At 41.3% G+C, this 13,316-nt stretch overlaps 1 protein-coding gene across 6 annotated transcripts in view; it reads left to right on the forward strand.

Annotated features, from left to right (window-relative positions):
- DENND5B (DENN domain containing 5B) overlaps nucleotides 1-13,316 on the forward strand; it is a 101,172-nt gene that overhangs the window by 45,397 nt on the left and 42,459 nt on the right. For all 6 annotated transcript variants that reach the window (XM_079303418.1, XM_079303421.1, XM_079303420.1 and 3 more), the window contains 2 exons: nucleotides 1,402-1,511; nucleotides 6,577-7,243. In XM_079303418.1, the coding sequence (XP_079159544.1) occupies nucleotides 1,402-1,511; nucleotides 6,577-7,243 (777 nt within the window). The remainder of the gene's footprint in view (nucleotides 1-1,401; nucleotides 1,512-6,576; nucleotides 7,244-13,316) is intronic.

Below are 13,316 nucleotides of genomic sequence, written 5' to 3' on the forward strand. Positions count from 1 at the left end.
CTTAATGAAATTATCCAGATATTGTCTTCTAACTTTTAGCAGAAGTAACCAAATAAATTTAGTATCAAATGCCTGCCTTTCTGCCAAGTCACAGTGGTAAGGTAAACTCTGTCAGATATGAGAATGATTGAAGATCTAATTGGGAAATAACCTCATGCCTGTTTGATTCTAAGAGCTAAAAATGTTGCTGAGTATGTCTAAATATATACCTGGAGAGAAAAGTTTTACAGTCTTTGCTTGGTGGGATCTTTATTTTATGAAATTTTGGGAATTGGTGGACACACTGTGTCTTTAATGGCTCTGCAAAGAACTTTTACACCAAAACAAGAGGTTATTCCACTGCCATGTTCTGAAATAGAGAAGTGGTCTCTGTTTTTGGTGTACTTGTCTGAGCTTGTAACTGAGCATGAGGATGATCTTCATAGATTATCAAATCCAACCATTAAACCTGACACTGCCTTTTTACTACTAAAGCATTCCCCAAATGCCACATCCACATGTTTTTTAAATACTTCCAGGGATGGTGATTCCACCACTATGATGCTGCAATGTGTCTAAATCCTGTGTTCAAAATAAGTATTGTATAAAAATAACACTGTCTTTAAAATCTTAGAGATGAGTTGGGAAGGAAGAGATTTTAAACCCCTACTCAGAATGCACTTGCATGTGAATGCTGTTGGAAGAGCTGGTTTAGTGTGGTAGTGTAATAGATGGCCATTTAATTAATAGATTATAAGAACTACTTGTTTTGATTACTGTTTTGCATGCTGTAGACAATCCAGTGGGGGGAACTCCATTAACAATATCACTGTGAAATACAGTATTTGTGTGCTGATAACTGGATGCATTTCTGCTTGAAGTCTAATTTCCATTTCCTTTTTGCACTTGCTGGATTCTTTGAGTGGAAGAAGTCTGTCCTTGAAATTTGATGTAGAAAAAAATAAATGTTTAATTTTCACATAGGACTTGTAATATAAAAAAGATCATCTATAATGAATGCTTGAATAATTTAAAATAGCCAAGAGGTTCTCATATTTTTTTATTGACCTTAGAGACAGCTTTTGACAAACTTGAGGGAAAGTGCTCTTTCACTGACTAAGTAAAGCTATCTCTAGATACTCAAACTATAGGAGAAGGTCAAGAATCCAGTTGATTGCAAGGTCTTTTTATATAAAACATTAGCAGTGATTTTTCTCTTGACAATATATTTCCATTCTGTAATTACTAAACTGGAAGCTGTGTTGTGGGAAGGAGGGTAAGATCAGACTACTTTTAAAAGCAGTACCTCTGTTGAGAGTCAAAATGTCTATCAGATTTCACAAAAAGAAAAAGAAAACCTGAGCCAGCCTTCTTTGAAGCCTTGCTGCTGTTTTTGAGTCATTATTTCTTAATTCTTTGCAGGAGAGAATTTTGACCAGAGTCCCATAAGAAGAACCTTCAAGTCCAAAGTTTTGGCCCATTACCCTCAGAACATTGAGTGGAACCCTTTTGACCAGGATGCTGTCAACATGGTATGTAGAGAAAAACTCTCTTCTCAAATTGTTACCTGACAGCTCTCCAGAGCTTCCTGGGCTGTTTTCAGCCAGCCCTCGTGGTGTTCCTGTGACCTTGTGGTTGTGGAGCTTCTGCTGGGACTAAGAGCACTCTGGGTGTGCTGCATGAGCAGCTGTAGGGGAAGAGGTACTGTGCAAACACAGAATAATTTCAGGCACAAGAGAAGAGCTGCATTTCCCTCATTGGTTCTAAGTGTGCTGTGTGATGAAACAAGTCTAAGCACCATCCCAGAGACTGGATGAGAAGGGGTGTGGTCACTTAGGACACCTGTCCACAGGTAGGAAGGAGGCAAACCAGGGAATTTTAAGATTCTGACATTCATATGAAGTTTTTGAGTACAGAACATCTTTTTTCTGCAGACAAGGGAAAGGGGAATCTTTACTCAGAAGCTGGAACCTAAACCCCAACTTTTGCTGGGTCATCACTTTTAATAGCACCTCTGCACCAGTACACCTCCTGTACATCTCTTTCCTCTCAGTTACATTTGATGTGAGCATCTCTGTGGCTGAGTCCCATGGACTGGAAAAGGAGGGGAAAACAGTTCTTGGAGTAGGGGCAGTAACAACTGAAAGGCTGATGATCCACTGGGAATTTTTCTGAAGAGCTGGTAATTAAGGGATGATTCCAGAATCATCAAAGCACTTGTTAAGAACATAACCTGATAGAGACAACAGATTACTGGTATTTAAGCTTCCCAGTGCAGAAAATGCCATTTGTTTCTTAATTTAAAAGTAACCAATTGTTGTAACATTGAACAATATTGCCATTTCTAGCTCTTTTCCAATATGTGTAATGGGCCTAACTCAGTTTTGGAAAATTAGGGAGTCCCTTCCCCCAGCTTTGCATTTGAGGAGGGCAGGACAGCACACTGCCTGCTTCAAAACAGAACTGACCTCATTGTATGGTGCCAGTGGGAAGCCAGGAGATTCTCCTGGCCCTCACCCCGTAAATAGAGAGGTGGGAAATACACAAAATCCATATTAAGTTGGCTTTTGCAAATGCAGAAATGCATTTGGAACTTCCCTGCAGTCATGAAGATGTAGAAATCTGGAGTTCATCTCAACTTCCACCAGATTTTATTTTTATTACTGTGCCAGTTATTTAAGATGGAAAGCACAGGAGCTGGGAGCAGCAGTGACACAGAGCTGGTGCTGTGGCACTGCACTTGCATGGAAAGGCAGAGATGAGCCCCTCTCTCCCTCTGCCTGCTGACAGCTGGGCATTTCTATCTTCTGCTTCCAAATGTGCACTGCTGGAATTGGGGTGGTATTTGGGCTGGTCTCCACATCACTTTGCTTATACAGAAGGCATGAAGGACTCAGAGCAATGCTTCATCAGCAGTTAGGATGGTAATAGGTCAGCTGCCAGGGCTATTGGTGTCTTTTATTTCTGCCTTTGCACTGGGGGTGTTCCAGTATGAAATGAGGAGGGGTATGCAGCAGGAATAAAGCAGCTGGAATTGCTGTGTTATTTGTCTCTCACGTTACAATGGAGAATGTCTAATATTCATGAAGTGTGATCACAGTATTGGACAAAAATGGAATGCTAAAACCAGCAGGAGACCTATTAAAATAATTGAACTGAGCTGCATTGAACACATTTTTCATTTACAATGTGTCTTGAAGAAAAAAAAAGGCATTTACTAACAGCAGCAGTATTTAATGATCTTTTAAATTATCTTTTGAAAAGCTTCTTTATTGTTTTGATCTGAAACATCATTTAAAGTAATATCCACCTCCACAGAATCCCTTGAGGTAATTATTGGCCTTTCTGATCTTGCCTTGCTGCATTAGTTCTGCCTATGTGTTTGCTTTATGTGAGCTTCCAGGAGAAATTTTCCTCAGAGAAGAAAATGCATAAATCCTTGAATGTTAACTTGTGAGAACTCTGGCTTTGCTGGATGCCTAAGGAATTTCAATTGCCTTCTGGAACCATCCTGTTGTTTTAAAAATAGCCCCCTGAAGTCCCAAGCAATCAAGCTGCCAGAGTCATGTTCTCTCTGTTTCAAAGTATGTTTCAAAGTACAGAGCTCTCTTTAATAGGGAATTGTGTCTTTCCCCCTGCTGCTTTTTGTTATTATCCCTGCCTAACCTCACATACTATCTTCTGTGGCCATTCTGCAAGTAAGTGTTGTATCAAACTAAAGTTCTCAGTAGAAAGATATAGAAATTTTTAGAATATGAGGTTCCTATTTTAGCCCTCTGATTCATCAAGATATATAAATCTTTGTCTGTATTTCTGAAGCTCAAGGGTACATTATCTGTTTAATGTCTCATGTACTCAAATAAAATAATTAAAGGTCCCCTGGTGGAATTTGGAGGAGCAGGCTTTAACACAAACAAAGGCATCCTTCTCTCCACCCCCTTGCCCACAGTGCAATTTGAGTATGGAGCTTGCTGCCATGGCATGTTGTGAACATGCATTTCATGGCATGAGAAATGTGTAGAGGCTTAAAAAGTGAATTGAGGGATCTAAAGAAGAAGAGGTGAACCAGTGCTGGTGGGCAGTGGTCCAGAGGGGACCTTTGGTTCAGAAATACCTGCAAATGAGGAAGGAGGGAGGGATTAGGGGGGTTGTGTGTGTCTTGCCTCTGTGCTTGGGGAAAGGGTATCTCCTACTCAGGACTTCCAGAGATGGGTTATGGATTAGCTGATCCCTTTTTTATCTATCCTGGTGCAGCTTCCTTTTGTTTTCACAAACCATTTCGGTTATAAGCCTTATTGCAAATATGGTGTAATTCCACATATTTCTGCTGATGGATACCTTTAAATAGAAGTAGTAAAGTGCTCAGGAAAACAAAATCCTGTCCTTTGATCAATAATCTTGGATAGTTTTCAGTGTTTGTACAAAGATGCAGTGCAGGTGACTGACTTGTGTTCTCAGCATTAGTGAGGTGGATTCACACCAGCAGTTAAATTTCACTCCCCTTAGCACATCCCAAGCTGCTCTCCTGTGGCATGTGTGACACAGATGAGATGGGAAGTGATTGATGTCCAAGGCCCTAAGATGAAAGTTTTCATGCATTAACCACAAATTCAAAGCTGTATTGCTGGAAAATGATTACAGGCTCTTTCTTTTGATCTTAGCTTCTTAAGTGACTCCTGGCCATTCCTCCTGCCTTGGTTTTCCCCACCCTTTTTTTTTTCACTCTGCTTTTTCCTGTGTCCTCTTATAGGTCTAAAAACAGCAGGAGTCTCTGGGCCAAGGTTTGCAGCCAGGGTTTTAAAAAGTCAATATTCTGCATGTGTCAAGTTGTGGCTGACACTTAATAGATGGGCATCCCTTTATGGGTGTTTACCCAGTATATAAAGGACAAGGGGATAATAATTCAGGCTTGGAGGAAATTTATTTAAACATCCCTCTGAAACTGTCTCAGCTGATCTGATGCCTATCTGTGCCTGATTGTAATAGAATATCTAATTTGCTTGTCCAGGTATTTTTCTGTAAAGTGAAGAAAATTTGATCTCTGATGGCATTGAGATTTAAGCCTATGATTTCAGCCTGGTCGGCTTTGATAAGGCTTATAGCCACCATTGAAAATCCACATTCTAGAAATACTTTTTTTATTTAGCAAGCCTGCCAAAAAATGAGGTTAAAAGAGATATTTATTGTGGAGAATAAATTTAAATAAAGTGTGAAACAAGGATTTTTACAACTTCTTTATTGGAGAAGCCTTAACCATGGCACTGCTGTTAATGCCTCAATAAAAACTATAAAGCTCTTGAATAAAAATGTGGCTGCTCTTCAGAAATAGTTCAAGCTGCAATTTCATGGTTTGTGTCAGCAAAGCCTATCAATTGAATTAAATTCTTCTGACAACTTCAAGCTACTTATTTCCCTACACATCACCTTTTTGAGCAATACATAAGAGCTGTCCTATATAATTTAGGGGCCTGATAGCCTGTTGTGAAGTGGGTCTGGACAACTTGCCTAATTCCTGGCTTTACCAGGCTGTTGAATGGTCTCTGCAAGGTGCACTGCCGAAGTTGAGGTTAGGATGTGCCTGAAAATATATAATTATTTCTCCTGACCTCTTCCAGCATCAGAGTAATTTACTCCTGGTCAAGGTGAGACATTAGGGGATGCACTGTTGTGCCTAGGTTCACACACTGTGGTAGAGTTGGTTTCTAATGTTGTCTTTTTTGAAAAGGAACACTTTGAAGGTTCTCCTTCTGTTTCTTTCCTTCTGTTTCTTCAGATGTTGTAAATAAAGCTATAGTCCTTCATTTATAAACATACTTATTTAGCATGTCTAACATGAGGAGTTTCCTGCTGATGCGCAATTCAAACAGGTTTTGCTGGATGTTTGTTATTTTGTATTAGATGGTTGATAGCATTCCCAAAGAATGTCTGGAAAAATGCCTCCATTTATGACTATGCTTCAGAGAAACACCCAGTGTAGGAGAATCACTGTAAGGAATTTTGCTGAGGGGTAAATAAAAAATGAGGCTTTTATAGATTTTGGGTGTTTCCCTCCCCACCCCTCCTTTTTTCCAGTCTAAGCTGTTTGTTAGCACTTAGAGAAAAAAGTAAATGTAATCGCTGCCAGTCAGTTGGGGTTTGGTTTGGTTGTTGTTGTTTTCCCCCAGAAAATTAGGGAAGAGCAAAGAATTCCAAGAGGTCTGTGTAATTTAGATTCAGTGGTATAAGATGCTTCCTTGACTCTCTGATTTCAGAATACTGTGGGCATGATATATGCAAATGGGAGCAAAACTGGATGTTTTTATATGATGCTTATGTAGATGACACAAAGGCTATTCAATAGTGAAAACAGTTTCAGCAAGTATTGAAAATGAGTCGTAATGATTTAATAGATGGATTATTTTGGAGGGTGTTTTCATTCCTTCAGTCATGACTCCCTCTTAAGTAGCATCAGTTTTGGGCTGTTTGTTCTTGGATACTTTTTATGTCTAAAGGTAAACACCTTGATATGATGCAGCAGATAGAGTGTACCTGTGCAGCAGAAACAGCAAAATGGGATGGTGCCCTGTGTAACTGTGTGTTTGCTGTCTCCTGTCCCAGCTGTGCATGCCCAAGGGGCTGTCTTTCAGGACGCAGGCGGATAACAGGGACCCGCAGCTGCACTCCTTCATCATCACCCGGGAGGACGGCTCCCGCACCTACGGCTTTGTGCTCACCTTCTACGAGGAGGTCACCAGCAAGCAGATCTGCACAGCCATGCAGACACTGTACCAGATGCACAATGCAGAGCAGTACAGCAGCGTCTGTGCCTCCTCCTCCTGCAGCATGGACTCCCTGGCCAGCAGCATCGATGAGGGCGACGCCACGTCCCTCGCCAAGCTCCAGCGCTACAACTCCTACGACATCAGCAGGGACACGCTCTATGTCTCCAAATGCATATGCCTCATCACCCCTCTGCCCTTCATGCAAGCCTGCAAGAAGTTCCTGATCCAGCTCTACAAGGCAGTGACATCCCAGCAGCCACCACCTCTGCCCCTGGAGAGCTACATCCACAACATCCTCTACGAGGTGCCCCTGCCGCCCCCGGGGAGATCGCTCAAGTTTTACGGGGTGTACGAGCCCATCATTTGCCAGAGACCTGGGCCCAACGAGCTGCCTCTCTCTGACTACCCTCTGAGGGAGGTCTTTGAGCTGCTGGGTCTGGAGAACCTGGTCCAGGTCTTCACCTGTGTTCTTTTGGAGATGCAGATCCTCCTGTACTCACAAGGTGGGCACTCATCCAGCAATGCCTGTTTCCAGCGGGCAGCCCCTGGGCAGCTGCAGCCACAGGAGCTCATAGAATTTCATGTTATACAAAGCTAAGGCTGATTTTTGAAATGTAAGAATGTGTTGAAAAAATGAGAGAAATTAATGTGTCCTAATGAAAGCACTAAATAATTGTTTCCTCCAGGCAGTCTAGGTGCTGCTTGTTTAATTATGCATTGTATTTATCACTTGTGGCAGCTAGCAATGGAATACATTTGATTGTTATCCTCGTGCTGCCCTTGATCATGCAAGACAGCATGAAATTAATCCTATCTTCTTCAAAAATACCAGCAGAAAGTAATACATCTTGCATAAGACACTCTTGCTACTACTTTGTTTTTCAAATTTCAGTAGCATATCAAAGTCTGGTGTCATTTTCTGCTTCCCATATGATGCATATGTTCTTGTTAAAACACTGAGAGTGCTTTAACACTGGGAGGCTAAAGATTTAATGGTGTGTTGAAACTGAGTGGAGCTACAGGTCATTCCTTTTTAGTCCTGCTTGAGGCATTTGGAAACATTGCTGACAAGGATATTGGTACTTCTTTTTGAGACAGTAAGATTGCAATTGATCAAACATTGGCAGAAGTTCCTTGCACAGAGCCTGTCCATGTTCTGTCTTGAAGTGTGCCAGCAAGCTTTGGAAAATCTGATTTTGAAAACCTTTTCTCTTAGGGTTGTGTCTTTCTGTAATAATGCAACACTCTGCTGCAGGTTTGAGGAATCCTGACTTAGTATTGGGTGTGGTTTGGGATTTTGCACCCCTATAACTGTTTCCTCTAGGATGCTGGTTCCTGGGAATCTGACCCTGGTGGTATTGGGATGCCCATCTTGAACGTGTCAAGTTCAAGTTTTATTGCTGACTTTCAAAGGGATGTTCAGACTTTTTGGGTGTTCCTCTAAGTCTCACTGAGAGCCTGTCCATGTAATTTGGGTTCCCAAATGACATCTGTGATTCTGACCCTGAATTAGGAAACTGTGCATCAGGAAAATTTTTTTAGGGGTGGAGGGAGTGGTTAAATCAGAGGAGGATGAAAATCCTGGAGCCAGGAGGTACATGTGCCTTTTAGTGAAAAGAGGAAAAGATCCTGAATACCTGGGCTTTTGAAGAGAAGTGGTTCAACAGCAGACAGCTTGAAATGGAGCAGGGAGAGAGGATGGGAAATGGCCTAAAATGAGTATGGATAATGAACCTTCAGGCTGCAGAAGGGATCACTTGGGTTTGTCATATAAAAGAAAAGGTCAGAAAGCATGTGAAGGTAATGCTGGTAACTAAATGACAGAATTGGGGAACACGTTCAGGGAGGTGGAAAAAGGGTAGTTCTTCTGCAGATGACTGAAATCAAAGGATTGATAGTTCTTTGCAGAGCTCTTCTCCACATGGATTCCAGGGGTTTGCTTTCAAGAACTGAAAATGAAAGGTTTTATCTTCTCTCAGTTTGAAGTGTGAGCAGCAATCCTGCTGTTAGTTTTGATTAGGATGCTTTTCCCCTCCCTCCTGCTTCTGTGTGTGCACTTATCCCCTTTCTTCCTTGGTTTGAATCGTGCTGCCTTTGCCACTTTGCACTGGGGTTTGATGTTAAACAGCAGCACCACTGAAATGCCTCTAACCCGTCCCTGCTCATCAGTTGCACCCTGGTCCCTGCATATGGACTCACTGAGAAGTGAGAAATTTTTTTTTTTCCTTTTTTCTTCCTCGCTGAAAGATAGTAGCATTAAGAAAAATGTGCTTGTCAGGTTGCGTTTTAGTAATACTTTGTGCATGTGGAGAGCAACCCATATATGCATTACTTTTGTAATAGTCACTGAGATAGATACAAAATTTCTACTAAATAATGTTGACTCAGCCTTCATGTCCAGCAGAAGTTAGATAAATGTTGTTCTTTCTGTTACTGGCTATAATTTAAGGGTTTACTTGGTTTGTTTGGTTTCACTCTGTGGGTTTTTTGTTTTTTTAAAGAAAAGTGAGATAGTGAAAAGTGATCCTTCTCACCCTTAAAATTTCAGAAATTTTTTTCCCTCTCTCTTCTCTTTTATTTGTGAGTCTGGGGATGTCCTTGACATGACACTTACTTGCCTATCTAACATAGGCACCATTTGATGGTGCATGGGGGAAAGTATATAGCTGTATTAGGGAAATTCTCTGATTATGTAAATAGCAGGGTAATGCTGGTTCCCAGAGGTGAAGAATGTGAAGTGGAGGGCAAATGCAAAGCCTCAGTTTTGGCATACCCTGTTAGCTGAGTGCTTGGCTAATTGTGCACTGAGGCTTCTTTTAAATGTCAGTCTTGCAGTTCCTGAATATAAAAAAAAAGCAGCTATTTTCCAGTTTGAGATATAACCAGCCTAGAAGGTACTGAAATCTGCTCTCTTCAGCTTTGAGATTCACTGGGGAGAAACACTTTTTTAACTCCCAAGTTCTTTCAAGGCAAGAGATGAAAAGGCTTTGGCTGACATATCTCTTGTTCCAAAATAACAAATGGGAGAGGGATTTTCAAGTTCTCCCTTCTTTCCTTCCTGCTTTAAAGAGGATGGACTCATTGGACTATGTTTCCAGAGGCCTGGCCTTGCTGCAACCTTCCCAAACTCAAGAGGAGATTAGTAGAGATCCTTTGGTTGCAATTTCAAGCAAGACAGCATTATTTGCACAAAATCACAATTCACTGACATAATCCTGTAATACTCAAGAAATCAGAGCTGGACCAAATGCTGCTTCAGTTCACTAAACTATTTCAGTGGGAACTGCTTTAACATATATGAGAAATGCAAGTTGACTTTTTTTGTAGTTCTCCTAGACCTGTTGAAAGGAAGCTTTTTGTTTAAGCTTGCCAAAAATTTTGTTCTTCTCTAGAATAAAGGCTTCTTTTGGAAAGTGGAGTGAAAATATAAATTGTTGCACAACCCTGACCATGCAATGACCTTAGTTGGTAATATCAGCAGTGAAAGGCTGGAAGGAAGGTTGCATAGAGACTGTATGGGCTCTTCTGGAGTGTTTTTTTTTCTCAAGGGAAATAGGAGTTGAGGATGAAAAAGTTTATTTTTAACCCTGTAATTGGGACATAATGTTTCCAGCAGCCTTAACAAAAGCATCTAAGTCAATGAAGAGGTGAGAGTGTTGGGTGACTTTTCCCAGCTTGCCCTGGATGTGTTCCCAGTGAGATATGAGAGTGTCTGGCACAGCTCTGCCCTGGGGACAGGACCATGTTTGTACCAAGGCTGCTACAGTCATTTTTGGCTATCCAGTTGCACTTTTGATGGTATTGTAGGGGTGACTGGTACCCCATCACTTGGGAGATGCAGGGATTGTATTGGATTGTAACTTCACTTTATAGCTGTGGTGGTGAAGCCAGAGGGCTGAAGAGTGGCAGCAAAGAATGATGAGCTCATTTTTCAAGCTGCTTTGTTCCCATACATTTTGGACTGCAGAGCTGGGTGACTGGCAGAGACCTCTGCTTGCACCTCAGTGGCAAGACTGAAAAGATCAGGCCTTGCTGTTCCTGGGGACTGTGGCTTTCTAGGGAGTTAATCACAACCACTGCTGGTGGGAAGTGGCAGCTTTGGTCTGTAGAGTTGGTATGGCAACCTGTACCTGGAACTGCTTTTGCTGTACATTAGTTCCTGCAGCTGCAGGTTACATGCTTCACATATAGAGAATATTTTGGAGATTAAATAGGGCAAGTTCTCAACATTTGGGCTTTGAAAATCAAGAGGAGGGGTTAGATATGTTTTTCCTTCAATTCTTCAGGGTGCAATCTTTGCAGTGCTCTTGTAAGTTCCCTTGATTCAGAGCACAGCTCTCCCGTGCAACTGTGCTGATGTAAGGTCTTGTTTATGTCCACTCTTCAATAGCTACTACAATTCCTAAAGGATAAATAACAAAACACCACCAGTGTGAGATTCCTGCTGGACAGAGATTAATTAAACTGTGAGCTCTGTGGAAACCTCAGCAATCCATTTTATATGTCTGCCTTTTGAGGGATTTAAGCATGAGAGGGAACATGTGAATGAGGCAGAGATAAACTTCTTAGAGCTTAGGCTGTTTCTACTCATTATAATTTTGAGCGTTTTCCAAGTTGTTTTTCCAAGGGCTTGAGTAATTGCTCCTCCAAGATTGAAATATTCTTTGCATAATTTTTTTCAAATCTTAGAAATTGTAATACAAATGACTATGCATATATAAAGTCATTGCCTAGAAAGCATTGTGTCTGAAAGGTCTTACTTGTGAAGTCTGTTTGGGGTAGATTTTAAAAAACTAATACATGCATAATTTGTTTGCCTTTTAAAGCATTTTTACACCAAATAGTTACATAGAAAACCTTTGCTTTTCTACTCATTATTTAACCAGTTGCCCTCCACAGTAATATTCATCCAAATCCATGGGAAGTTATTGCAGAGAACAAATTATATGGGGACAAAATCTGTATGTTCTGTGGAAGAGACCTGGGTTTGGGGCTTCAGTAGAACTACACTTGGAGGCTGCAGTGCATGTTTCCTGGAAAAAGGAAAAGTAATTGGGTAGAGAAATGAGAGAATGACATACAGTCTTCCTTTTTAATAACAGAATTGTTTTTTAATAAGAAGTTGCTCAATTTTGCTAGCCAAAGTCAGTATGACCTGAAAAGTGAAGGTTTTAAAGCATCTGGAAAAAAGGTGTGGGAGCTGGTTCAGGTCAGTGACACAGCCCCACTCCTGTTTTTGTTCACAGTGGGCTGTAAAGGGAGATAGGGCCACTGCCTTTAATACTCTGCACACACACACCACAACCTCTCTGTTTTTTTTTTTACGTGAATCTCATTTTTTTCATGATGAAACATCTTTACCTTTTCAGAGTGAGGAGACTAAAGTTAAATTAGACCTTTACATTTCAGTTATGGCAAATGCCAGATAAATAACATAGGAGTCTGAAGTGATCTGGAGCAAAGCTGGTCCCTGCTGGACTCTTGTGTCCTCCCCATTCTCTTGCTGTTTTGCCCCAGCAGCCACAGGAGAGAGCAGGGGGCTCTCTGTGTCTTCAGGAGCACCTTCATGTGTCCTGCTGGCACCTTGTCAGCCTTTTTCCCTCTTCTCAGAGACTTAACCATGCTGGTAATGGGAGCTAATTCTTGAGGTGGCTCTTAATCATCAATTAGTTTATGCTGAACCACTGATGGCAGGCTAGGACTTAGTTAATTATATAAATGGAAATGTATTGAAGCAGAAGCTTTTTGTGTTGAGCCAACAAGGAAAAAGGGTAAGAATTGGCCTGTGTGGATATTGGCCTTGGGGTGTTTCCCTTGGGGCAGAGCTGACCCCCAGTTTGAGATGCTGACTCTTCAGGCAATTAGATGCAGGCTTGTCTTGACCCTTCTGTTTAAGAAAATATGTATTTTCATATTTGCATAAATTGCCACTCTCCTTTTATCAAGTAACTGATGTACTGTGTCATTCACTGGTAAATCCACCCTTCCTTTAGGGATGGAAGGGCACTGAGATGCCACAGGTCATTCCCTTGGGACAGTCTGCTGGTTGCAGCCCCATGTCACATCACCTGTCCAGGTTCCCTGAATGCAGCACTCCTGCAAGGTGATTTCTGTAGTGAGTCAACATTTCCTGCACCATCTTTGTGTGTTTTGTCTTAACATCTCTTGAAAGTCACCAGGACTGGCTTGCCAGTTGTCACAGCTGCCAGCAAGCAAACCAGATGAAAGGTGGAAGCTTCCAGGGCACTTTGATGTCTGCAGCTTGTGTGTGCTCTTCTGTGGAGCTGTTGAGATCTGATTGGAAAATCTTTGCTTTCAGAAACAATTTTTGTCTCTGATGTGAATTTCAGATTTCATTTTTCATCTGCAGTGTGCTATATATAAACATTACAGATCTGAAGGTACCCAGACCCAAGACAGGTCTGGTTATGAGCTGTTCTTGACTCATACTCAGAGCTCAAAGCAAAATAATTTTATTTTCCAGTTTTTCCAATATACCTGGTTCATCTAATTCATATCTTGTTGCCAAAAAAAAAAAAAAAAGGAAAAAAAAGTAGTTGAATAACAATTGCTTAT

This window comes from Erithacus rubecula (assembly GCF_903797595.1).
Source record: "Erithacus rubecula genome assembly, chromosome: 4".
Lineage (NCBI taxonomy): Eukaryota > Metazoa > Chordata > Aves > Passeriformes > Muscicapidae > Erithacus > Erithacus rubecula.